At 40.7% G+C, this 27542-nt stretch overlaps 1 protein-coding gene across 1 annotated transcript in view; it reads right to left on the reverse strand.

Moving 5' to 3' along the window:
* The window catches only part of LOC127571176 (ephrin type-A receptor 3-like), a 281826-nt gene that overhangs the window by 124180 nt on the left and 130104 nt on the right, over positions 1–27542 (reverse strand). Inside the window, exon 4 of the mRNA XM_052017293.1 lies at positions 1417–1572. Within this exon, the coding sequence (XP_051873253.1) occupies positions 1417–1572 (156 nt within the window). The remainder of the gene's footprint in view (positions 1–1416; positions 1573–27542) is intronic.

A 27542-nucleotide genomic window follows, 5' to 3' on the forward strand; every position in this document is an offset into this window, starting at 1 on the left:
AATGGTATAATTAAATAGAATTTTCAATGTGACATCTCATTTTGCTATTAACAGGTTACTTCCATTTATTACTGCCTGTATGGGTCGTGCTAGATTTTAGTCTGAGCCTATAAACCAGCCTGCCTTTGTGTCAACCTCCTAAAAGGAAGATAAAACCTGTCTTGGTGGATTTAGCCAGGCTGCAGTCACTTTATTTAGCTTCGCTGACAGAGGATGTCCTTCTCAAGCTGTCACAGCAGCAACACAATGGAAAGGAAAATCTGCCTTGATATACTAAGCAAATTATCAAAAGCAGTAGCCAAAGTATGGCAAGTACTGCAAAACTCAATGGACCGAAATTGCAGCTCACAATATCACATGGACTAAAACAGGATAGCAAGGGAGCCCAACAGCTGTTTAATCTGGAGCCGCAGGGGAGTGCTTTTCATGCATGCATGCATGTTGTGCAAGACATTATCTGGGCAAGCAGCAGCTTTCCAAGCCTCTGGAATGCAATTTCCAGAGTCACGTGACGCATAAAATTGTGTCTAGTGGAGCTCTTAAAGCAGCAGTTCTCAAATGGAGCTGATAAGGTGGCTTCAGATGGCCTAATGTTAAAGGGTCTTGGATCAGATATTGAATTAGACATCACTTATCCAAGATATGGTGAGTAGAGTTGAACACACCGAGAAAGGAACAGGATTCAGGTTCCTTCTATCAAAAGGCTGCGGCCTCAATACCCAAGGCACAGTCTTAAACCCATGAAACAAAGGTATGTTGAACTCCCTCTCCCACAACACACTCCAACCCAAGATACAAACCAATTGCAGTTGTTCCTGCCATCCTCCAACCTCAGCTTTGAACCCAACTCACAGGCAGCACATTTCCATTCCCAGACATGTTCATTGAGGCTTTGGGACCAACCATCGTTTGCAGCAGGAGAGTCCCATGACTGAAACAATCACTACCGTCCACTGCAAAAACCAGTTAATGGAGATCCACCCACTCTCAGGCAAAGGTGATTAAAGAATGATGCTCAGCAGCAATGGGCAACCACAAGAACTTTATCAGTCTTTAACTTTCATTTCTGGCACACATTCCATTTAGAACTTGATTTTATTTTGATCATAACTGTTTAAGCACACAACCATCAACTCCTGTGCAAAGCACAAACAAAAGCTGATTCAAACAAAATGGAAAAATTGTGATTTAAGAACCATCGTTCAACAATGAGTATTCCAAGGCAGTTTACAGGAAATAGTTGACTGAAAGATACAAATGCTCAAGGAATACTGCAGGACTGCACAATGCTAATATCAACTTGCTTCTGCAAGAAGTGATGCTCTAAAGTTCATGCACTTAAGAACAATTAGAAATCCTCAACAGACTATTGTAATGTATGGGTTTCAATAACACTGGCATCACTCACTGACTTACTTGTACACGGCATTGCTCTTGGGTCTGTCTCTGCTCTGTAGTAACCCTTTTCACACGTACATTGTGATGAGCTCTCTTGATATGAGTAACTATGAGGTGGGCACTTCATGCAGTATGCATCCATGGAGGATGCCTTGTAGAAACCAGGCCGGCATGCTGGAAATACAAAGCAAAAGGAGCCGTTAGAACAAGTTCACACAAATTATTATAAATTACTTGAGATCTGTTGCATCAGTGTTACTTGCTCTACATAAGCCGGCTCCAAATTCTCTTTACCTGACCATCTGTAGCCAGACCTGCAGCAAGTCAACATTTAACTCAGATAAACCAAGAGTAAAGGGTCAAGGAGCTCTACTGTAAAGGTAGTTTTGAGATTTTCACACATACAAAACAAATGTTCACTAACCATTTCCCACCATGGTGCAAAGAGCCAACAAGACTTTTAAATAATCTTTTAAAATAAGTAGCAAGAGAAAAGGAGTGTAGGAGAAGTTCACATAGAGTCAGAGGCATGATTGGCTGAACCTATGAATATATTAATTAAATGGTTAAAGTAATTGGCTACACAACAACATGAATTTGTTCAAATCCATGGTCCTCTCTATTTTTAAGCCATTTGATCAGATTTATGAACATACACATGAACATATAAATTAGAAGCAGAATTCGGCTACTTGACCCCTCGAACCTGCTTGACCATTTAATAAGATTGTGGTTGATCTGACTGTATCCTCTCCCCTGGAATCTTTCACTCCTTGCTTATCCATAAAGTGACTACTTCTGCATTAAAATTACTCAAAGACTCAACTTCCGGTCTTTGCAGATGAAGGTCCAAAAGACTCAAGTATTTTTTTCTAATTAAACTATTAAAAATACTCAATTCTAGTGTTTTGTGAGTATTTGAGCAGTTTTACTCCCTATGGCTGAGTTCAGACAATCCAGGAATTACATCAGAGGGGAATGTGAGCGTCATCTGCATACAATCAGTCAATCCTTCTATTCCTATTACCTTTGTGCTCTTATATAGATTCAAACTGAATGTAGTTTGTCTCTTCAATCACATATTGTAGTAGAGAGTTCAACATCGTGTTAACAAGCTTATTCCTTAATTCTGTGTTGGATTTATTAGTGATTATCTTATATTTATGGCCCAAAGTTGAAACTTCTTCACCCCATTAAACCCTTTCAGAAAGACCTTTATCAGGCCACTTCTCTATCTTCTCTTTTAAAGAGCTCCATCCTGTTTAATCTTTCCTGATGGGCCTAATCACTGGAATCATTGTAATACATACTTCTAAAATCTTTTCCAGTGTCTCTATATCCTTTTCATAAAATGGTACTCCACATTACTCCAACCATAGTCTAACCAAGGTTTTATACAAGTTTAACTTATTTTTGCTACTTTTCAGTAATATCCTTCAACAAGTGAACACTGCTAACTGCTTATTCTTTTATTTGAATTAATTTGCGCTTCTTCTTTTGGTGATCTGTGCATCAATACGCATGGGTCCCTCTGTTCTTCTAGACATTTTCCAAGGATCATATAGCATTCCCATTCTTCCAAATGAAACTTACTACACTGCACTTATTATACTAAGCTAAGATATAAATAAAACTTAATCTATTTCAATATCATAGGCTGAAAATCCAAAAAGTCAGGTGTTTTCCATCACTGCCTGCACTTTAGTACTAAGTTTTGGGAAATAATCAGTCAATTTTACAAGCAGATAAAGTAAAAACAGGTGATCAACTAAGGCAACTTTCCAATTACTGTAACTTCTTCAGTTAGGGAAATCGAAAGGAATGGAGCCTTTGCAGTAACTGTGCACTCTTTACGTTAGTCTCAGATTAGATTTTTTTTTAACAAAGTTATCCTGATGATGAAAAAATTCCTTTGGTCAACTGGCTCATCAGTTTGTTCTCCTTCCCAACAAGTCTCAGAATCTCTGTCTCCAGAAGACCTCCACAGCACAAATGTCAGTGAGGATTTCAGACTAAAATCAGAATGAATGATTGAGATCAGTGGCTCAATCATCACATGAGGGACACTGCTGTATGTGGTACAGGGGAGAAGGGCTGAATGATCTATTCCAATTTGCGTTTTCTTTATTACAGCTCAGAGAGTTCAGCTGGAGGCAGTTCAGCTCTCAGCTCCTTTACAACATATTGTATTTTCAATCCTGGATGAAACCCAGTTTTTGTAAATTACCAACAATTCAATTCCAACTGGAAGGAATGCAAGGAGACAATACTCATATTTTCCACAAAAAAAAGGAAGCAAGCAAGGTATGGAGGATGTAACACCTCCCACCCTTGTGCAGTGCCATTTAATCACATACTGTACCTAATAAAATAGTCTAACAATGAATTTAGTGAGTCATAAATTTACTGAACAATTATTCTTTGTGGTGAAGCCACCTCTGGTGCATTTTAAGTAAGCAATCGGTGACCTTTTAAGTCCATTTTGATTATGACAGGAAATATTTGACTTATAGGAATACTAACAATATCAGCATAATTGAATTTTTTTTATTGTCTGCAACATTTCTTAACAAATTATCAAAAATATTCCAGCAGCTATTGACATAATGAAAGCAAATCAAGAGCAAGAAAAAAAAGAGCCCCACTGGGGCAGGGACCCGCTGGGCACTGAGAGCGAGTTAGTAGAGGTGAAACAGGGAGGAGAAGAAAAGTGAGGCCGGGATAAAAAAAAGAGAGCGGAATTCAAAAGTAAGCATGCCATCCTGACAGCTCATTAAGGTGTTACTTCTGGCCTGTAAAAAGAAAATGAGACAAAATGCCAATTGGTTTCAGCACCTTTGGGTCAAAAGGAGGAAAAATTATTTAAAGCTGCCTGGTGCCAACCAGCAGTGTTGCAGAGAGCATGTGCAGAATGCTGATTGAGAACTAGACCGTTGTAATGCCAACCATAATTAGATGCCCACTAGTACTCATCATCAATGATCATGCTTGATTAACAGCTGTTGAATGTAGAGGATGATCAGTACATGTAAACCATATCTCAGTAATGTTGGATTCAACTGTTTTAAGTAGTTTTCAACATGTATAGTGTTTAATACACCTCAAATGGCTGTACGAGGAATGGCCACTTCTTAGCTTATTGGTTCATCCATCAGGTTTTCTCATTGGTTGGTTTTGCCACAGGTGTCTAATAGGTTTTCTGATTGGACTATTGTTAGCTAAGGAGTACCTCTTATCTCAGGTATAAAAGGTGTCATTTTTTTTGTTAATTGCTCTCTCTTGCTTATCTTGCTCTCTTCTCCCAGCCCTAGCTCATTTTTAGTTCCTTTGTCTCGGCTAATCTCCTAGTAGTAAAGCTAGTGCCATGTGCTCTGTGATTGTTTCTTTGTTTTAAACTTTTCCAATAAAACTCTGTGAAGCACCAAGTTGTTTTCAACTCACTTTTGGACTCCTGAAAGAACCCGCGGATTTGAAAATAACCAGATCCGACAGCAAGGAAGCCAATTATTTTCAGATGTGGATAAACTTAAAAGCAAAAAAAAACTAATCAGGAGAGGAAAGACAATTATTGTGAAAATGTTAAATATGTAACTGATTTTTCATTCCATATAAAATTTTATTCACCATCTTGGGAGTCCATTCAAAGAAAAACTAGCTCTCCTGAAAGTATAAAAATATCTTAAGTCCAAACCCTCAGATTATAAAAGTGAAATGCTGCAAATCTGAAAGTCAAAAACAAAATGCTGGAATCACCTGGCGAGATGGGCAGCTTCTGCAAAGAGAGTAAAACAGAGTTAATGTGCCTGCTCCTGCTCCTTGCTGCTGCCGCCTGCACTGCACAGAGGAAGTCTTCCTACCAAGTATCCCTGAAAACATTGATAGCTGATGATGACCTGTTCTGCTTTGCTGCCAACAATGCTCAAAGAGTTTCAATAGTTTTTAAATATCCCTGCTTAATTTGCTTAGCATTTCTAGCACTGTTATCAATAAGATTGCATTTGTCTATTAAAAAAATGCTGGTGACAAAGAAAACCACACCAGCAGATTGAGTTGTTTCAAGTTTAAACAGTGGCCTTTTCTCTATCATGCAGCCAATATAGCCCTTTTAATAAAAAGGGCATTGAGGTTTAACTATGATGACCATTTTGACCAAAGCACTCCAACGATGCACAAATGCAGTCACAAAGGATAGGTATTTAATTAGATCTTGACTTACAGCTAGACTCAGCAAGATGCCAGATCACATTTTAATGCCTGGCACATGCCTGGGTTGAGTTGTGTCGTGCAATCTCTATAATGCATAATCCACAGAATCATCTTGTTCACAAAGTGTGTTGATATTCTTTTTTTTATATATATCCAACCGCAGTATAGATTCATTTGTCTTTGTCAAATTCAGCCAAAATTGGTTGATTTAAATTTTCTATTTCCTTTGTTGAAAGGTACAGTGCTGTCAGGGTTTGTGTGACAGAACAGGGAGCGCTGATTGTAATGGGAAAAGCTCCACTTTCAATTTGGCAATGGACCCAGATTTTGTCAAGAGAAATATATGTGAAGGGACAAGGCAGGACAGCGCTAAGACTGTGTAGAGGAAAAGAGCAGATGAAACAAATCATGACATATTGATTAGGTAACTTCAGCTGGCATGTGCAATAGCTTCTCCTCTCTCCTTCAGAGGCTCTATCCTTCCATATTCCTCTGGATTTCCCATGATGTTATTACTGGCAGGTACTTGCATGCTGATGATGGCACGGAGGAATTTTCCTCTCTGCCACCTCCCAACTGGTGCCAGTCTGACTGCGTAAATTTGTCACGATTTCATCAGACTGAACTCATTGTTAGTCTATGGACCTTCTAGATTGGTGCTTTAAGTACAGCAGGACAGCATCATTATGTGCCAGTTAAATAATACTGACCACCAGCTCTATGCTGCACACTTTAGTTACATCAAGACAGAAGGCCTATGGTCAAAGGGCAGAATCATCACTTCAATGTGTGCAATTGAATCTTCAGCAATGCAAGCCACTTAATGGGGCAGATGGCATTTTAAAGGAAGTCAGAGGCCTAATGAATCAACCAGAGAAGATTGTCCTATAGGCCTTCAGCTCCTATGCCAGACTTCCCTGTCCCAACAAATGAACAGATCTGAAAGGCGTCAGGAAGCCTTACACAACGAAACAAAGTCGTGCAGTGGGAATGACAACTACCCTGGGTTAATGGTGATACTGATAGTTAGTTATCTATGCATTGCAAGCATTTCTTAGAGGACCTTTGTAACCAGATTACCAACTCTCCATACAATATAGTCAGCATAAGAACAAAAACACCAAGTAGATAATCATGTCAATTTTAATTTTGGTAAGCTCAAAAATGTTTCAAAGAAAGATGAATGGCTGAATTCCTCATGGAAGGAATTAGTAGTATATGGAATTTACTATCAAATGGAGACAATTGAGACAAATAACAGCTACATTTGAGTAAATTGGATAAGAATAAAGGAGAAAGAAACAAAATAGTGCATTGACTGATTTAGATGAAGTAAGGTAGAAAGAGACTCAAATGCTACCTGAAGGGTAGCATAGATCTGCTGGGTTGAAAGGTTATTTCCCATGCTTAACCCCACTGGCCAGTATTTTACAAGGGTTTGGTACTGACCTTGAAGAAAGCTGCCACACAGGGATCAAGTCTTCGTGGTGTGGATTTTATCCCGTCAAAAGGATGGCTCTCAGACATCAGTAATCAAGTGTTGGGGGATTAACTAAACTCCACAAAGCTGCACCACTGACCATCCAGTGGACAGTCCACCAGCTATGCTGTCATCACATCAAAGAATTCTTAGACAGCAACCCAGGAAGCAAAAAAAGACAGCTAATATTCCAAATATTTTACAGAACTAAAAACCACTGGGGAAAAAAAAATTCTTTCCAGAAATATTTAAAATCCACCATCGTCCACAATTGCTGCAGCACCTCTCATCCATCTCCAAATTTTCACCGCAGTTGATGTTTATAATTTATTGTGCACAAAGTTGTTGACTTTGAAAGTGTTGGAATTGATGCATGTGAGTACAACAGGGATGTTTAATGTCACTTCACACCTGCTCCGCAGTAATGGTGTGTATTTTTGATGTGAAGGAACGAAGCAGATGGTAAACCACTGAAAAATATTCAACCCCACATTTTCCGAGTGTCTCTGAATTAGATGGCATTTTTAAATCAAAGCAAGTCTCACTTCAGCTAAGTGGGAGTTAGCAGGGGAGGATGTCAGAGAATAATTGAGTGTTAAAATTTCCAGCACAGCAAAAGAATGGTGTGGTTGTTAATGCTGTTGCTCAGTGACAAATTGAGTGCATGTGAAAGGAATAGGGGAAGGGAAAAATAAGTTCTGCAATGTCCTCTGAACTCTAAACAAGCAAGGTTACAGCTTTGCAACTGTAGGGACCTTGCAGGTCTTCCTATGAAAACTAACATTTAAAAAAAATAAATTCAGTGTCCAAGTCATGTCTCATCAATCATAACCTTTCCTCACCCAGACTAAGTCATGCTAATCAATTATGCAAACTAAACTAAGATCTCACTAAGGTTTAGCACTTGGCTGCTCAAAAAACTGAAATCCCTCCAAACTGCTTTCTCCTGCATGGGAGACACTGATTAAATATTAATGCCTCAGAGAGTCAGGCTTGTTTTTGCCAATCAATAGCTTTTAGAGCTAATGCCCTGAGTTGCATGGTTTTCAGAGAGACAGCACAAGAAAAAAAAATACGCTAATGCAACAAATTATTTGATTGTGCAATACTTGCTGGGGGTGAATTTATGGGTCCCTGTTTATGCCGTGAATTATGGTACCCAGCTCACGAGCCTCAGAGCAACAGTGCTTTTTGTTGTACTTGAATAGAAGTGTTATTTAATAAATATCAAGCGGCAGGGAAGCAATGACTCCTCAATTAGTGAACAAACCGCTGGGTAAAGATTTAGTGAACTAATTGGTAAGGAGAAACCTATAGTTAATTTAACAGATTAATAATCCAATGCTCCAGTAATTAATCACACATTGTCAGCTATTTAATACTGTTCTATTTTCTGATCTCCACTCTACAACAACTCCAAGAAAAATGCAGGGAACAGCATCAACCACAGTACATTACCTTTTTTTGACTTCACCAAAGCTTATGACCAGTTCTTGACAAATCTGACTGCCTGCAGAAATTCATCTCCATTTTGTATCTTTTATAATGGCATACAAGCCAAAGTCTTTATCAACAGACTCGAGGCAGACTGAATCTAGGTGCAGACTGGCATCAAGCATAGCTTCACACACTCAACCTTTTTTGCCACAATGCTGTACCTTACCTCCAACATGCTTCCTGCTAGAGCAGAGCTAAAACTATACATATGGGAAACAATTCAACCCATGTCACTACCACTCCAGAACCAAGGTCATCTCAACTTCAATCTTTGCAATGCAGTACACAGATGATGCTTGCATGTATGTACATCTGGAGGCTGAGCTCCAAGTCATCAATACTGGATTAGAGGGCATGTACCATAAGGAGAAGTTGGACAAACTAGGGACGTTTTCTCTGGAGCGGCAGAGGCTGAGGGGAGACCTGATAGAAGTTTAAAAAATTATGAGAGGCATAGATCAAGTAGACAGCCAGTATCTTTTCCCCAGGGTCGAAATGTCTAATGCTAGACAGCATGCATTTAAGGTGTGGGGTGGGAGGTGAAGATTCAAAGAAGATGTGCAGGGAAAGTTTTTTTAAAAATATATTCACAGGGAGTGATGGATGCCTGGAATGCACTGCGGGATGGTGGTGGAGGCAGGTACGATAAAGGTGTTTATCAGGCTCTTAGATAGGCGCATGAATATGGAGAGAATGTAGGGAACTGGACCATGAGCAGGCAGAAGAGATTTGGTGTCATTAGCTTAAGTAGTTCAGCACAACATTGTGGGCTGAAGGGCCTGTTCCTGTGCTATACTTTTCTATGTTCTACATAACTCAATATTGAAGCACAAAAATGGGTCTCACACTTAAGGTCTGCAAAACGAAGTCCAATACACCCTGCTCCTGTTGAACAATGCTACCCTTGGCAATAATAGTGCATGACAAAATGTTGGAAAGTGTGGACCACTACTCCTATCTCTCAATGATGGCTGACACTAATGGTGAAATTCACCTAGAATGCATCAGCACAGCCTTAGGTCATCTAAGGAAGAGCATTTGAAGATCAAGAACTCAAACCTGGAACAAATCTCATGGTTTAATGGGCCACGGTGACATCTGCCCTCATGTTCATTTCTGAGACATAGCCACTTATAACAGGAAAAGGAGAGGTAGCACCATGTCTGTAAACTCCTTCAAGTGCACAAACAATAAACAAACCAACATCAGCATCCTACCCCAGGCTAAAATACAAGGCATTGAGGCTCTAATAACACCCAGATCGTTTTATTGGATGGTTCATGTGTCTGACACCGGACTGCTGAAACAGGCACTTTATTTTGGGCTCTGCCACAGCAGGTAGACAGAAGGAAAGGTTCAAGGATATTCTCAAAGCTTCTTTGAATAAGAGTAACATCCTCATGGACTCAAGGGAATCCCTGGCCTTTACCTGCTCAAGAGGGAGAAGGAACATTTGTGATGCACTGAGAACTTTAAGGTGTAGGATAGAACATATTGATGTTGATAGAAGACTGGTTAACTAACAGGAAACAGAATAGACATAAATGAGTCTTTTTCTGATTAGCAGGATGTAACAAATGGTATGCCACAGGGATCAGTGAAGGGGTCTCAATTATTTTTCACAATTTACATAAATAGACAGTGAAGTTTTAGTTGCTAAATTTGTTGATAACACAAAAATAGGTAGGACAGCAAGTTCTGAAGAGCACATGAGGAGGCCACAAAAGGGATATAGATAGGTGTAGTGATGGGCAAATAGAGTATAATGTGAGAAAATGTGAAATTTTCTATTTTAACATGGAAAAAAGGGCACATTATCTTGGTAGAAAGAGATTACAGAGCCTCAAGATAGAAAGGAATGTGGGTGTCTTGTGTGCATGATTTGTAGAAAGCTAGCGTACAAGTATTGTAAGTAACTAGGGAAGCTAACAGAATGTTATTGTCTAAAGTTAGAGGAATTCAAAAGTAGGGAGATTATTCTTCAGTTATCTAGGGATTTGTATGTTTTAATCAAATCCCATCAGACTACATCTGGAGTGGTTTACAGTATAGGTGTCCTTATTTAAGGAAAAATATTAATGTGGTAGAAGCTTACAGGAAGGGTTTACTGGACTATTACCTGGAATGGGCAAGTTGTTTTTTATGAAAGGTTGGACAGAAGAGGCTTGTATCCACTGGAGATTAGAAGAAAGAGATGGGATTTGATTAAAACACATAAGATCCTGTGGATCTACAGGGTGGATATGGAGAGGATATTTCCTTGCGTGGGAGAATCCAGAACAAGATGGTTACAGTTTAAAAATAAGGATTTGCCATTTAAGACAGATGAGGAGAGAGTCATGAGTCTCTGGAACTCTTTCTCAAAGTGCAGTGGAAGCAGTCTTTTAATATTTTTAAGGCAGAAGTAGATAGATTCTTGGTGAGGAAGGGCTGAAAGGTTACCCAGGTAGATTGGAACATGGAGTTGAGGTTACAATCAGATCAGCCATGAGTTCACTGAACGGTGCAGCAAGTTCCAAAGTCCAATTGGCCCACACCTGCCCTAATTTATACATTTGCACAGAAGCCAAGTGATCTTCTGACCCTCCTATGGCAGAGTCTGCAGATCCCACACTGATCTCAACAATGAGCTCAGAACCCACTCAGATCTGGAATGAAAGTCATTTGTGATCCCCTGGGATTACCCGAGAGAGTCAATTTTCTTTTAAAATCTTATTATATTTTCACATTGTGACATTTTGGATTTGGTTGGCTCTTTATCACCAACTCTTCAATTTTCTTGCTTTCCTGTCTTTCTAGTGATCCAACTACTTCATCCCTGGTTAATGCTTAGGAGGGAATACACTAAGCATTATACCACCAAAACCAAGCATGCTCCTGGGACATGATATCTTTGTGGTACGGTGATCAACTTAATTTGGTATTGGATTAGTAACCTTGAAGTTATGAGTTTAAATTCCAGAAGCAGAATCAGGTTTATTATCACTGACTTATATGACGTGAAATTTTTTGTTGGGTGGCAACTGTACAGTGCAAGACATAAAAATTACTGTAAATTACAAAATAAATTGTGCAAAGAAAGGAATAATGAGGCAGTATTCATGGACCATTCAGAAATCTGATGGCAGAGGGGAAGAAAATGTTCCTAAATAGTTTAGTGTGGGTCTTCAGGCTCCTGTACCTCCTACCCAATAGTAGTAATGAGAAGAGGGCATGTCCCGGATAGTGAGGGTCCTTAGTGATGGATGCCGCCTTCTTGAGGCACTGCCTCTTGAAGATGTCCTCAATGGTGGGGAGGATTGTGCTCGTGATGGAGCTGGCTAAGTCTTAAACCCTCTTCAGCCTCTTGTGATCCTGTGTTTGGAGCCTCCATACCAGGCTGTCATGCAAGCAGTCAGCATGCTCGCTACTGTTCATCCATTGAAATCTGCAAGAGTCTTTGGTGACACACCAAGTCACTTCAAACTCCTAATGAAGTAGAGCCACTGGCGTGCCTTCTTCGTGATTGCATCAATGTGTTGGTCCCAGGATAGATCGTCTGAGATGTTAACACCCAGGAACTTGAAGCTGCTCACCCTTTCCACTGCTGACCCCTCAATAAGGACTGGTGTGTGTTCTCCCGTCTTCCCTTCCTGAAGTCCACAATCAATTCCTTGGTCTTGCTGACATTGAGTGTGAGGTTGTTGTTGCAACACCACTCTACCAGCCAATCTCACTCTAGTATGCCTCCTTGTTGCCATCTGAGATTTTACCAACAATAGTAGTGTCATCTTCAGAAATAATCATGATTATATGTGGTATAATACAAAGATAACCATCCCTTCCTACCTGCTCTGGACTAAATTTTGCTCAATCTCCTCAGTAACTAACAATAAGCAGTACATGCTGCCCACATTCCAAGTACAGTGAGCCAGGTGAACCAATTCTTGTTGCCTTTTTACGGTAATGGCCACAATGCAAGTTTCTATGCATCCTTTGGCAAAGCTTTATCACCCCTGCTGAACTCCCAGAGCAGTCTCTCCCTCTGGCAAATTCTGTGCCTCCTTGGTTTCATGTGGGAGGTCATGTATCCAGCCCTCGTGTGTGCACTGTGACACAAGCATTAAAGTCACGCCCTCCAAAAACTTAACTTCCAACTTTTTAATGGTGCTAAAGAAATGAGAGAATTAAAATGTCCTCACAGCAGTTCTACCACTGCACGTTATTAAAACAGCAAAGTGTTTTATAACCTACATTATGAATCTTAATGCAATAGAATCTGACTATTTTATTAAACTCAATAACTTGAATCCTGATGCTTCCATTGTAACCAAATCCTTTTTAATGAAGATGGAGTAAAGTTTTGCCCGGCAAAATTTTCAACAGAGGCTCTTGTTTTGTTGATGTTAATTTGTTTGAACTTCCATGGTTCTGGTGGCCCTGTGTTTTGTCTAAAACACACCAAAGGAAACTGTGTGCTACTATTTGATCTGAGTGAGAGGGAGCAGAGTGGTTTGGGCTTTGGCAAGACCGGGTAAGAGGCGGGATTTATAGAGAGGGGGTAAGTTGTTAGTTTATTTATTTATCCCAGTGGTATTTAGCAGTATGCATCTGGGGTTGGTTTTAAGTTTGGAGTGTCAGATGTGGGGACCCAGGGAGACTACCAGCCTCCCTGATAACCACATCTGCACAAAGTGCACCGAGATGCGGCTCTTCAAGGAACATGTTGAGAGTCTGGAGCAGCAGCTCGATGACCTTTGGCTGATTAGGGAGAGCGAGCAGGAAATAGACAGGAGTTATAAAGAGTTTGTAGAGAATACCTCTGTGACGGTCCCCCTCGAAAATCGATATCTCATTTTAGATTCCGTTGGAGAGGATGACTTGACAGAGGAAGACCATGGCAACCGGGACCTTGGCATCGTGCCTGGTACTGTGGTCCAGTGGGGAAAGAGAAATGCAGTGGTTATTGGGGATTCTATAGTGAGGGGTACAGATAACGGTTCTGCGAAACCAACAATGAATCTTGGATGGTGTGTTGCCTCCCTGGTGCCAGGGTATGGGGATGTCACGGACCGGGTCCAGAATATTCTGAGGGGAGCCGGTGATCAGCCAGAAGTCTTGGTACATGTAGGTACCAATGACATAGGTAGAAAAAGAGAAAAGGTCCTGAAGGAGGAATACAAGGAGTTAGGGAGAAAGTTGAGAAGTAGGACCTCTAGGGTGGTAATTTCAGGATTACTACCTGTGCCACGTGCCAATGGTAGAAAGACTAGACAGCTCTGGCAGATGAATGCTTGGCTGAGTGACTGGTGCAGGGGGCAGGGCTTCAGATTTCTGGATCATTGGGACCTTTTTTTGGGGGGAGGCATGACCTATTCACTAAGGATGGGTTACACCTAAACTCCAAAGGGTCCAATATCCTGGTGGGAATGTTTAATTTAGCTGTTGGGGAGGGTTTAAGCTAATCTGGCAGGGGGACGGAAACCAGGATGTTAGGATACAAGATGTTGGGGTAAAGGAAGAGGTTTATAGAAACAAGTCCAAGACAGTGTGAAGTGAGGATGGCAAGAAGGACAGGCAGGTGAGAAGTCAGGATAATTTGCTGAACAACAGAAGTACAACAAACCAGGATGTTAGGATACAGGATGTTAGGATAGAGGATGAGGTATATAGAAACACGTCTAAGATAGTGTGCAGTGAGGATGGTAAGAAGGACAGGCAGGCGAAAAGTCAGGATAATTTGCTGAACAATAGAAGTACAACAAAATCAATAGCAGATACTGGACTAAATGTACTATATTTAAATGCATGGAGCATTAGGAATAAAGTAGATGACCTAGTGGCACAACTACAGGTTAATAATTACGACATTGTGACAATCACCGAGTCATGACTTTATGACGGATGTGATTGGGAACTGAATGTCCAGGGGTACACAGTGTATAGGAAGGATAGGCGGGTAGGCAGAGGGGGAGGTGTGGCCATGATGGTTAGTAATGATATAAAATCAATAGAAAGGAAGGACATTGGGTCAGAAGAGGTGGAATCCTTATGGGTGGAGCCAAGAAATAGCAAGGGTAAAAGGACAATAGTAGCAGTTATACATAGACCCCCTAATAGCGGTCAGGAAGTGGACCATAAATTGCAGTTTAAAATATAAAAAGCGTGCCAGAGTGACAATGTGAAGATAATCATGGGGGATTTTAACATGAAGGTGGACTGGGAAATCCAGCAAGGCAGTAGATCTCAGGAGAGTGAGTTTGTGGAATGTCTACGGGACGGTTTTTTGGAGCAACTTGTTGATGACCCACCAGGGGATCAGCTGTTTTGGATTGGGTGCTGTGTAATGAACCGGAGGTGATTAGGGAACTAAAGGTAAAGGAACCATTGGGAACTAGTGATCACAATATGATTGAGTTCAGTTTCAAATTTCAGAAGGAGAAGCTGTTAACTGGTGTATCGATATTTCAGTGGAACAAAGGAAATCACAGTGGTATGAGAGAGGAATTGGCCCAAATTGATCGGAAGAGTAAGCTAGCTGGAGGGACAGCGGAGCAGGAATGGAAGGAATTTCTACAAGTAATAAGGAAAATGCAGTATAGACATATTCCAAGAAAAAAAGGTTTTGAATGGAAAAAAGGCACAAATGTGGATAACGAGAGAGGTGAGGGCTAAAATAAAAGCAAGAGGGAGGGCATACAAGGAAGCAAAAATTAGTGGGAAAACAGAAGACTGGGAAACTTTTAAAAACCTGCAGAAAGAAACTAAGAAGGTCATTAGGAAAGAAAAGATGAATTATGAAAAGAAGTTGGCAGATAACATTCAAAAGGATACTAGAAGTTTTTTTAAATATATAAGGAGTAAAAGAGAGACACGGGTTGATATAGGACCAATCGATAACAGTGCGGGAGAGATTATAATGGATGATAAAGAGATGGCAGAAGAACTAAATGGGTATTTTGCATCAGTCTTCACTGTGAAGGACATCAGCAATATACCAGTTAGTCAGGGGTCTCACGGAATGGAACTGAGTTCAGTTAAGATTACTAGAGAGAAGGTGCTAGGAAAACTAAATGGGCTAAAGACTGATGAGTCTCCCGAACCAGATGAGGTGCATCCCCGGGTTCTGAAGGAGGTGGCTTGAGAGATAGCAGAGGCATTGGTGATAATTTTCCAGGAATCGATAGACTCCGGCATGGTTCCGGAGGACTGGAGGGTCGCAAATGTAGTTCTGCTGTATAAGAAAGGTGGGAGGCAGCATAAAGGAAATTACATACCTATTAGTCTGACGTCAGTGGTGGGAAAGTTATTGGAATCCATCCTCAAGGATGAAGTTATGGAATACCTAGAGGTGCAAGGCAAGATAGGTCCAAGCCAACATGGTTCTGAGAAGGGAAGGTCCTGCCTGACCAACCTATTAGAGTTTTTTGAAGAAATCACAGGTAGGGTGGATAAGGGAGAGGCATAGATGTTGTGTATTTAGACTTTCAAAAGGCCTTCGACAAGGTGCCACATAAGAGACTGATTAATAAGATGAGAGGTCATGGAATTACAGGTAGGATAACAGAACGGGTGGAGCATTGGCTGGTTGGCAGAAAGCAAAGGGTGGGAATAAAAGGATCTTGTTCTGCTTGGCTACCGGTTACTAGTGGTGTTCCGCAGGGGTCGGTGTTGGGGCCACTTCTTTTTACTTTGTACATTAACGATTTGGATGACGGAGCAAATGGTTTTGTGGCTAAGTTTGCGGATGACACCAAGATAGGTGGAGGAGTAGAGAGTATTGAGGAGACAGGAAGGTTGCAGAGAGACCTAGATAGTTTAGGAGAATGGGCAAGGAAATGGCAGGTGAGATTCAGTGTTGAGAGATGTGCAGTTGTACACTTTGGAAACAGAAATAAATGGGCAGATTATTATCTAGGAGGAGAGAAAATTCAAAGTACAGAAGTACAAAGGAACTTGGGGGTACTCGTGCAGGATACCTTAAAGGTTAACCACCAGGTCAGATCGGTGGTAAAGAAAGCGAAAGCTATGTTGGCATTCATTCCTAGGAGGTATAGTGTATAAAAGTAAGGAAGTGTTGATGAGGCTCTACAGGGCACTAGTGAGGCCTCATTTAGAATACTGTGCACAGTTTTGGGCCCCATATCCTAGGGAAAATGTGCTGATGTTGGAGAGGGTTCAGAGGAGATTTACGAGGATGATTCCTGGAATGAAAGGGCTTACGTATGATGAGCGTCTGTCGGCTCTTGGACTGTACTCACTGGAGTACAGAAGAATGAGAGGGGACCTCATAGAGACATTTAAAATGTTGAAAGGACTGGACAGAGTAGATGTGGCTAGGCTGTTTCCCTTGGTGGGTGAATCCAGGACCAGAGGGCACAATCTTAGAATTAGAGGGTACAGGTTTAAAGCAGAGATGAGGAGAAATTTCTTTAGCCGGAGGGTGGTGAATTTGTGGAATTCCTTGCCACGTACAGCAGTGGAGGCCAGATTATTGGAGGCGTTTAAGGAAGAGATAGATAGATTTCTAAGTAGTCGGGGTATCAAGGGATATGCGGACAAGGCCAGAAATTGGGGTTAGAATAGTGTGGTGTTTTTTTTTACACCCCCCGCCCCCCCCCCCAAATTTCTCATTTTTTCTTCTTTTTTCCCTTTTCTTTGGAGCAGACTCGATGGGCCGAATGGCCTACTTCTGCTCCCTTGTCTTGTGATCTGCAGATTTTAAAATGCTGAAGGGTATTATTGCACAATCAACTCTACAAATAAAAACAAGGCCAACTCAGTGGTGATGCTAGGCCAGGAGCATGCACATCCATTTTGTTAAAATAAGCTTTGATACTAAGATAGTTAGCTGGACTTTGCTGCACTGAGTCTGTGTCTGACAGGTGAGAGTTACTAAGGAGTTATAGAGTGCAAGGAAAGATAGACTTGGGGCAAAGATAGGTTCCTACCCTGCAATTACTTCATTCAGTCACCTGCCCATATACTGATTAACAATCAGACTGAAAACAAGCATTTCTAGCCCTTTCTTGACCAGATTAGCAAGCAGACTTGTTACTCATCTCAAGAAGCTCTTTCTCACCTATCACTAGCAGTTCTCTCAAACTTCAATTACTTTGCACCTCCATTCCCCACAGTTCCAAACCATGTTCATTCCTGCCTCTCACTCAGACGGAGACCTCTTAATTCCAATGCTCCATCATTCGTTCAGTCATTATCCCTTGTGATCTCGCTGACCCCTTCCCGATCATCTGCCCTACGAACACTCTAACCCTTCCTGCGCTCTCTCTTCACCCAACAAAGTAAAACATTTCTCCCTTTGTAAGGATGTCATATTGGATCTCCCAAGTGAGCACAGTTAATGATTCATCTGTCCATAGACACAAACTCAGCCAAACTACCTTAATAACACAGGATTCTTTGCCTGGTTTTACTCTATTTGCTACACCTGGTGAGACAGCTAATCAGTCCATTTCCAAAGTAAAGCTGTGCTTGAAGTGGCCAGTCCATTAAATAGAACAGGAACAATTTGTTTTCTACAGAAGATGCCCACATCCTGAACTACTTTGGAGGTTAATTGCTTTGGTTTAAGGAAATTTAATCTCTAGTTTGCAGTCAGTATGGACATAATCCTCTCTTTGCCTCAAGAGGTGATTGAGTTATAAAAGTTAGTAGAAATCATTGGGAAACACCCTGGTTTCTTTAGTTTCCATTTTTTAAGATGCGACTTACATGAGGTTTCCTCCGACACCCAGCCTTGTAATCGTGCACCTGACCACCAACCCTCCACTCCGCATCCCCCCCAATAACACCTCATCCACCTGTAGTAGAAGACTACAGGCAATCAATGCCAAACAACAGGAAGTGTTATAGAGGTCAGTGGTCTTGATGCAAGAAATGTGCATTGTGCAAGAAATCAGCAAATGATATGTGGATCATATAGTGCCTGGGAAGAAAAGGAAGCTTGAGCTTTGTCAGCATGTCACCTCCTTCCCCCTCCGGGATGCTGATCTCAGTTTGGAAAGCCTCCACCCCACAAAAGATAGGGATATAGGGGAGGAATGTTGGCAGAGGGTAAGGCTTATTTTACTTGTTCTTACAACCTCCCCCACTCTCCACCCCCCCCCCCCCACCGCGAGTACACAGTGCCCAGGCGAATTTTGGATTCTATAGAGAACATTAAAATTGGAAAGAATAAATTATTAACAAATTAAATGTGGATCTCCCACCTATCCCACCATATCTGTCGTTAATTGGTAATTAAATAACTACATAATTAATTGGTGTTTTCTTCTAGCTTTTAAACCCAAACTTGGTGTTTCTCTCAGGTTCTAGCATGAATATTTCAACCTTGGTAGGGGGTCTGTTTCATAGACTTCCTATAAAGGGAGGTTTTAAAACAAACAATCAAAAACCAAATCTGCTCCTTGTACCACAGTCGATAAGCTTGGCAAGACAGCAGGATTCAAGTGTGGACAACCGTGGTTAATTATATTCTCTGCAGGAAGCCCACTATCTAGGTAAAAGGTAACCTAAACAATTCCAATCCATTCTTCTCAATATCCCACATAACTGAGTCTAATGTAATCCTTTTTTTAAAATGTTCTGTATTTACTTATTAACCAATACTGAGGCATTAGATTTTTTTTTGCTGGAAGCTATGGACAAGTAATGTAGGCTCACCCATCAGTGAGAGGGCAACTCATTGACACCTTGACATTGCTGGCCATGGCAGAGGTAAAATTAGCATAATTTGGTGCACTTCAAACTAGGTTTTGACATTTTGTTTCAGAAGTGGATGAGGGAGATAAAGACAATTCAATGCAGATTCATACCTTTCCTCCAGTAGCTGTGTCTGGTGGAAGGAATCAGTTCTTGAAAATCTTGTTCAGCACTTTTTCCTCGAATGTTATTTTTATTCTGTTTTTCCCCAAATTCTCCTGCTTACTGTTTTTCTTTCTTGCTTAAATATTAAGTTTCTCTTTGAGAGTATCTTCCTATTGGGCTATTCTTTTGCAAGTCCTATTCCTTTACTTTTTTTTTAAAAAAAAGTCCACCTAGAAATTCAGATACTTAGCACTTTTTTCAACAGCCTGTCAATGAAAACTGATACACTCCAGAGTACAAGTGCAATTTTGATGTGTTCTGCATCTAATGCATGCTTAATGACACAATGTCCCTGCATCATTCCTTCAGGATACTGCCAGGCAAAATTAATCCACATTGTTCCAAGGCACATTGTTGGGTATTCCCAGAACAAGCAAGTTTTAATAAAGAGATTACAAATAAGACAAGAGGAAAAGATTCAAGGATCTGCTCAAAGCCTTTTTGAGAACGTGTAAAATCCCCACCAATTCCTGGGAATCCCTGGTCCTTGACTGCTCAAAGTGGATTTGGGCTGGCAATAAGAACACTGAATCCATGCACTGAGAGCACACAGAAGCCAAGCTTAAATGGTGGAAAGAGCACGCCACCACCTAAACCATTGAACCATAGAACAATACGGCACAATACAGGCCCTTCGGCCCACCATGTTGTGCCACCTTTCAAACCACACCTAAGACTATCTAACCCCTTCCTCCCACATATCCCTCTAACTTAAATTCCTCCATATGCTTATCCAACAATCTCTTGAACTTGTCCAATGTATCAGCCTCCACCACCACCCCAGGCAGTGCATTCCATGCACCAACCACTCTCTGCGTGAAAAACCTCCCTCTGACATCTCCCTTGAACTTCCCACCCAATACCTTAAAGCCACGTCCTCTTGTTTTGGGCATTGGCGCCCTGGGAAAGAGACCCTGGCTGTCCACTCTATCTATTCCTCTCAATATCATGTATACCTCTATCATGTCTCCCCTCATCCTCCTCCTCTCCAATGAGAACAGCCCAAGCTCCTTTAGTCTTTCCTCATAATCCATACTCCCTAATCCAGGCAGCATCCTGGTAAATCTCCTCTGCTCCCTTTCCAATGCCTCCACATCCTTCCTATAATGAGGCGACCAGAACTGGACACAGTACTCTAAGTGTGGCCTAACCAGAGTTTTGTAAAGCTGCATCATCACTTCACGGCTCTTAAACTCGATCCCCCGACTTATGAAAGCTAACATTCCATAAGCTTTCTTAACTACCCTATCCACCTGCGAGACAACTTTCAGTGATCTGTGGATATGAACCCCCAGATCCCTCTGCTCCCCTACACTGCCCAGAATTCTGCCATTTACCTTGTACTTTGCCTTGGAGCTTGTCCTTCCAAAGTGTACTACCTCACATTTCTCTGGATTGAACGCCATCTGCCACTTCTCAGCCCAGCTCTGCATCCTATCAATATCCCTCTGCAAGCTTCTACAGCCCTCCACACTATCCACAACACCACCGATCTTTGTATCATCTGCAAACTTGCTAACCGAGCCTTCCACCCCCTCATCTAAGTCGTTAATAAATATCACAAAAAGTAGAGGTCCCAGAACCGATCCCTGCGGGACACCACTAGTCACAGCCCTCCAATCCGAACGTACTCCCTTCACCACAACCCTCTGCTTTCTACAGGCAAGCCAATTTTGAATCCACACGGCCAAGCTTCCCCGGATCGCTTAGCCTCTGACCTTCTGAAGAAGCCTACCCAACTGTTCTGAAGCACTTCCTGCTCCACTTGGTAGAGTCTGTAGGTTCCACGTTGGCCTCGTTTGCCATCTCAAGGTCTACAAAATTTGAGTGGGAGCAAGCCAACATTGATCCCGAGGGACTGACTAAGAAGAAGAGGTTTTAATTGCCTTGTTTCCCACAACAGCGTGATTTAAAGCGAGGCTCCCAGTTTTGGGAATGTGACATTAATAGAACCCTTTCAATTTACTTACTCACCCACATTCCCAACCATCTTATCCTACCTGCATGAATCTCCCAAATGATTTCACCCTGGGTTTCCAAAGCAGCAATAAACAGTACATTTTAGTCCTACGATATATCGCATTAGGACATTTAACTTGAGCTCTTTGGTGTCAATACTTAACCTCAAACACAACTCATTCTGTATTTTTTTCCCATCAACCAATTGCATTTTCAAGTTGCTCCAGATAGACCATAGGATAGTTATGGCACAAGGAGGCCATTCAGCCCATTAAATCTGCTGATTGCTAACAGAACAATCCCATCAGTTCCATATGCCTGATCTTTTTCCCCCACAGTTCTGCAAAATCATGTGCCTGTCCAATTTGCTTTTGAATGCATTGATTGATTGTTTTCCCCATCCTTAAAGACAGTGAATTCCAGACACTAACTACACTCCCAATTAAAAAGCTTTTCCTCATATTCCCCTTGCATCTTTTGCCCAAAATGCATAAAACAGCTGACTAAGAAAGTGCAGGTTTAGGTGAGTGATTCAGGAATGAATTATGATCACTTTATAACTCATTTAAGGATGAATACATAAATCTAGACATCCCCAACATTGTTCTATGCAGACAGATGCTCTGCCATTTGGATTGAAAGCAGGAGCAGACTTTATAAAGTCTTCTCTATCATACTGTGGCAGAGAGCTCCCTAGTGTCTAAACTTAATCAGTTTTTTACTGTCCAAACATAATGAATGGACATGACACAACAAGCTTAACTGGTCCTACATGGCCACAGGCCAAAGAGCTAATCCTTTAAGAAAGGCACCTTAAACCATTTGCTTTTCTGTTCATTTTATGAAGGTACTCCTTGAGTAATGATGATATGGTGATTTTTCATTCCATATGCACTAATTTTCTGCACCATATTCTGCTTCAGAAACATGTACCTGTAAATGGAATTCAAGGTTGCTGAGACTTGAGCAGTATCTAAGTGCAAATCTAAAGAGCTATGTAGCTATATTTTCTTATTTTATTTTTATTATTGTTTATCAACTAATTCTCAGAGCTCCTAGACTGTTCCATTTCTTTTTAAACCTCTAGATCATTACTGGAACAAATTAATGCAAATACAAATGTTTGTCAGGAAGCTTTGGCCACATAAGCACCTTTGCATTCATCTACCAGAACTCGCACTCAAAACACAGGGTCTTGTTTAACTCAAGAGTTTCCCCTAAAAGGAGTCTGCTGTTTGTAGCGATGGACAGCTTCAGTAACAAAATTGTGTTGCATATTATGGGAAAACAAGAAACAAGAGACCAAAATGAATCACTGCCATCCTTGGCAACATCCCCGTATCTTATCATATTTGGCCCAACTTGCATACAAGAGCTTTCAAACCCTTAATGGTTGCTTCCACTAGCAAGACGTTTGTCTGCGACTCAAAAAACAAATTTTGAAATAATGCAAAACATCTAAGTATATGATTTTGACAAGCTTAATTGAAACCCAAGAGAAAATATTTAATTTATTGTGCTCATTATCAATGTATTTACAATATCACTATTTTAAACCTTATTACATAATTAAGACTATCAAGCAATTAATTGTAATTATTCATGACTTTATCACTGTTTCAATCATAATGTTCAACAACAACAAGCAATTCAAAAGCAAGACATATTGCCTTTGAGAATAGAGTGAATAGGAGAAGGAGACAGAGAATGGGAAAAAGAGGGAGCTTTGGGAGGGGCATCTGTATAGGGGCTTGGAAGGGCAGGAAAGGGAGGGTTGGGGGGGGAGAAAGAGAAAACGTGATCTTTGACTAAATGTTGGAACGTGCCACTGAATTTCCTTATGTGGTTCAGAATCTACTTTTATTGTTAAGTGAGAAACATTGTGGGCCATTTTGCCACATTAAGAGGTATCAAATAAATGCAAAACAAAAAACAGAAAATACTGGAACACACAGCAGGTCAGGCAGCATCTGTGGAAAGAGAAACTGTTAAAGTTCCAGACCTGGGACTATTTGACAGAACTGTGAATTCTGATGAAGGTTCCCAGACCTGAAATGTTAACTGTTTATCTTTCCATAGATGCTGTCCAAGTTACTGAGTGTTTCCAGCATTTTCTATTGTTATTTCAGTATCTGCTGTTTTTATTTTTGATTTTCACTAAATAAATGCAAGTAGTTAGAAAAATTTTAACACCGTAATGAATGGTGTGCCTAATCTTACGTTTGATCTAACTGCTTCTCAAAAAACATTTCAAGAGGATTGACTTGATCATCGGTTCTTTGGTGACTTTCCCAAAGGGTTACTCGAGATATAGTTCCATTTAATCACAGTGGCATCATTTGCTAGTATTACAATGCTTTGCTATGTGATTTATGTGACTGTTATGCATGGTGAACAAATGAGGATAGTTTTAGTTGATTCTTTTTCAAGATAGCAATGCAACTACCTGTTGAAAATGCAACTATGGATTTCTTCACCTTTCAATCCCATTCCTTATGCCATTTTTGAACAAAAGTATTTACAAAAACTTTGATTAGTGATATTGAAATGCAATATCATGCACCGGGTTGAAAACAGAAAATCAGATTGAAAGCTCATCAATCAAAACATTAACTATTTCTCTCTCCACGGATGTGATCTAGCCTCTTGAGTATCTCCAGCATTTTGTGTTTTTATCTCAAAATTTTCAGCATCAGCTTTTTTTGCTTTTAAATTATATACTTGGTTATTCATGCTTCAATCCTTAGGACAGATCCAATCATAATTGACATTCAGTTGCTTTAATTATGCTGAACAAACACACCAGAACTTCAGGTGTCACCCTGCATTCAATATAACCTGAATGTACTACTGATGTTGGCGATATGAAGAAACAGAAAATGATGGGAATATTCAACAGGCCAAAAGAAATTTGTAGAGAAAGTAAGTTAATGTTTCAAGTCACTGACTTTTCATCAAAATCTAAGAGCTTACAGTGATATTAATTCATGACAGCAACTACACTTCTGGAATTAAACAAAGAAAAAGCCCAGTGATGTTTATTCAGCACCTCTCAATGCTTTGCATGGGCTGCCATTGTATGGCCAGGAGATTATTATCCAACAGAGTTTATTTACTGATTTGCTGCTGCCCTTTTCGATTTGTTTTTTTCCCATTTATGCCAATGACATCAGAGCTTAGAATTAATTAATTTATTTATCACTGTACAGATGAGGATGCTTTGGATGGGTAAACTTGGAGTCAAGAGATGTGCCAACTATGACTTTAAAAACTCCCTGTAGGTTGCAGGTGCGTGAAAATTTCTCTCAGAGAATAGTGAATCTCTGGAATTTTTTGTCCCTACGGGTGATAGAGCCTAGATCATTAGATATGTTTAAAGTGGAAATAGATAAATATTTTCAAAGATAAAGGAATTGAGGGTTATGGGGAACTGGCACAGAAGAGGAGTTGAGGCCAGCACAGATCAACCATGGTCATATTGAATGGCAGAGCAGGCTTGAGGAGCCTGGTGGCCTACTCCTGATCCTATTTTCTTGTGTTCTTGTGTACTCAATGACCCCTCAGTAAGAGAGCTTATGGAGCAGACATTGCCTTTACACAGCTAAGAATAAACCTTTTTAATCAAGATGAAGAATGGAGGAACTTGCATTTATATGGTGTCTTTAACAATCTCAGGGCTTGACAAAGCAGGTTAAGTTATTTTGAAACACAGTCATTTCTTCAGCCTCAAAAAAATGCCAACCTATAGATGTACAGAAGCATCAAATGGTAAATTAATCAGATCATCTGCTTTTAAAGATGTCAAATGGTAATGGCAGCAATGTCATTTTATAGTTTGAGGGTGCAAAGGATTGTTTCACAGAAAGGCTTGCACAAATTCCACGATGATGTTCAAAGGTCAATTCTTCAAATGCATAATTCCATCACAGAGCCCTGGCAGGATTGCATGTTGGGAAAGGACCCTTGTTCTTTCAGGTGCGTATCCCAGCTTGAAGCACTTATATAAAAGGAAAGGTATTCCTTCACTCAATGGGCCAGTTCATACTGGATCCAGCCTGCCCCCTACCTGCATTAACCTGATCTGATGTGGTGGGCTGACTCTGCCCTAGGTTGTAGGATAACAATGGGGAAAAATGTATGCAACTAAATATTGAGTAGCATATGTAACAGCCAGGAAATGGGTGGTTATTCACTTTGCACAGCAGCCCAAGACAAATTTCCATTCCATCAAGATATTGTGCATATTCTGTTTAATTGAAAACACATTGCAAGATACTGCTCGTGTTTCACTATTCAGAATCATTAGAGAGGAATAGAGGTCAGTTCCTGCCTCTTTCATAGCCAAAGAGGGTAAGATGTAGCCCGAAGAGTGATCCTACGTCTGGACGCCGGCTGCTGCTCTGTTTTTTGAGATGCACCAATAAAGGTACATGTTACCCCTCAGATCATACACGAGAAGCTGAGCCAAGTACCCCTTTTTGATCTCTGTGGTTGCTTCAAGTCTAGACTGGAAGAGCCAGCAACGAAGAGAGTTCCCTCAGGAGTTCCTTTCCCTTTAAATCACAAGGATGTTGGCAGCAGCAATGTAAATACAACTAACAGAATAAAAATGAGCAGTTACCAAGCAAACTCCTACAGATTTGTTCAAGAAAATATCCAAGTCTAAAACATTTATAATCTTCTTCAAGCTACTCAGCATGCTTGAAGTGCTGTGGTGATGGAGGAGCTGCTACAGTATGTGTGCAATGCTGCAGTGTTGACTTGAGTGCTGTGGGCAGCTGTCAACATGTCCAAATGGACCTGGGTCAACGCTGGTGCATAACGCAGCATGTACTACTGTACAAATACAAATGACAGCTTGTGGATATGGGCCGTGTCTCAGGAATAACTCTTCAGCAAGTATTTTATTAGCTTACCTTAGACGTGATTTTGCTCAGGCATTATGAACGCAAGTGAAATATCAAGAGCTCCAGCAAAGAGCATGATGCTTAAAGTGCATTAGTCTTGATGTACTGTCAAGATTAAGTGTTTATGGGAATGGAGAACCTTCTCAAATGAGAAATGTACAAGTAGAAAAATCAGGTCACTTCTGGCAGATTGGATCATTGTATTCACAGTGCTCTGAAGTGGGATAAAATATTTTCTCTCCGTTTATAGAGGTGACCTAATGGAGCTCTTGAAAACTATGAAGGGGCTTGTTGGAATAGAGAAGATGTTTCCACTTGTCAAGGGAGTCCAAAACTGGAGCCTGGAATTATAAGGCAATCACTAATAAATCCAGTTGGGAATTCAAGAGAAACCTCTTTATCCAGAAGGTATTAGAAGCTGAACAAGCAGTACAGTGGCATATTGATTAAATTAATGGATTAGCATATTGAGGCCTGGAACAGGATCCAGAGTCACAAGTTCAAATCCCACCACAGCAACTGGGGAATTTAAATTCAAGTCATTAAATACTTCTAGAATAAAGTTGATATCTGTAACGATGGCTATAAAAACCTATTTGGTTCGCTAATGTCCTTCACAGGAGGAAATCTGTCTTCCTCATCTAATATGGCTATTTTTCGATTCCCAATCCACCATTGTGGTCGATTCTTAACTGCCTCCTCGGTTCAAGAGCAATTAGGGATTGTTAATAAATACGAGCCTTGTCAGCAATGTTCACATCCCACAGGACTAGAAGATGGCAAAGGTAATGCTACTATTCAAGAAAGGAAGGAGACAGAAGGCAGAAAACTAGAAGCAATAGTTAACCAATGATGGATTTATTAAGGAAGAAATAACAAAAACAATCAAGCAGAATCAACAGTAGTTTTACAAAAGGGAAATAGTGTTTGACAAATCTGCTAGAGTTCTTTGAGGGTGTAAACAATAGGGTGGATAAAGGAGAAGCAATAGAATGTAGTGTATTTGGATTTCCAGAAGGCATTCGTTAAACTGCCACATAAGAGGTTACAGATTAAGATTCTGAGGGGGATTGACAACGTGCATGCTGATAGGATGTTTCCCCTAGAACTAGGGAGCAGTATTTCAGAATAAGGAAACTATCCATTTTAAGTGGAGGAGAAATTTCTTCTCTCAGATGGTTACAACTTTGGAAATCTCTACCCCAGAGATCTGTGGAGCCAGAGCCATT

The sequence above is a fragment of the Pristis pectinata genome, chromosome 6 (assembly GCF_009764475.1).
Source record: "Pristis pectinata isolate sPriPec2 chromosome 6, sPriPec2.1.pri, whole genome shotgun sequence".
In the NCBI taxonomy this organism is placed as follows: domain Eukaryota; kingdom Metazoa; phylum Chordata; class Chondrichthyes; order Rhinopristiformes; family Pristidae; genus Pristis; species Pristis pectinata.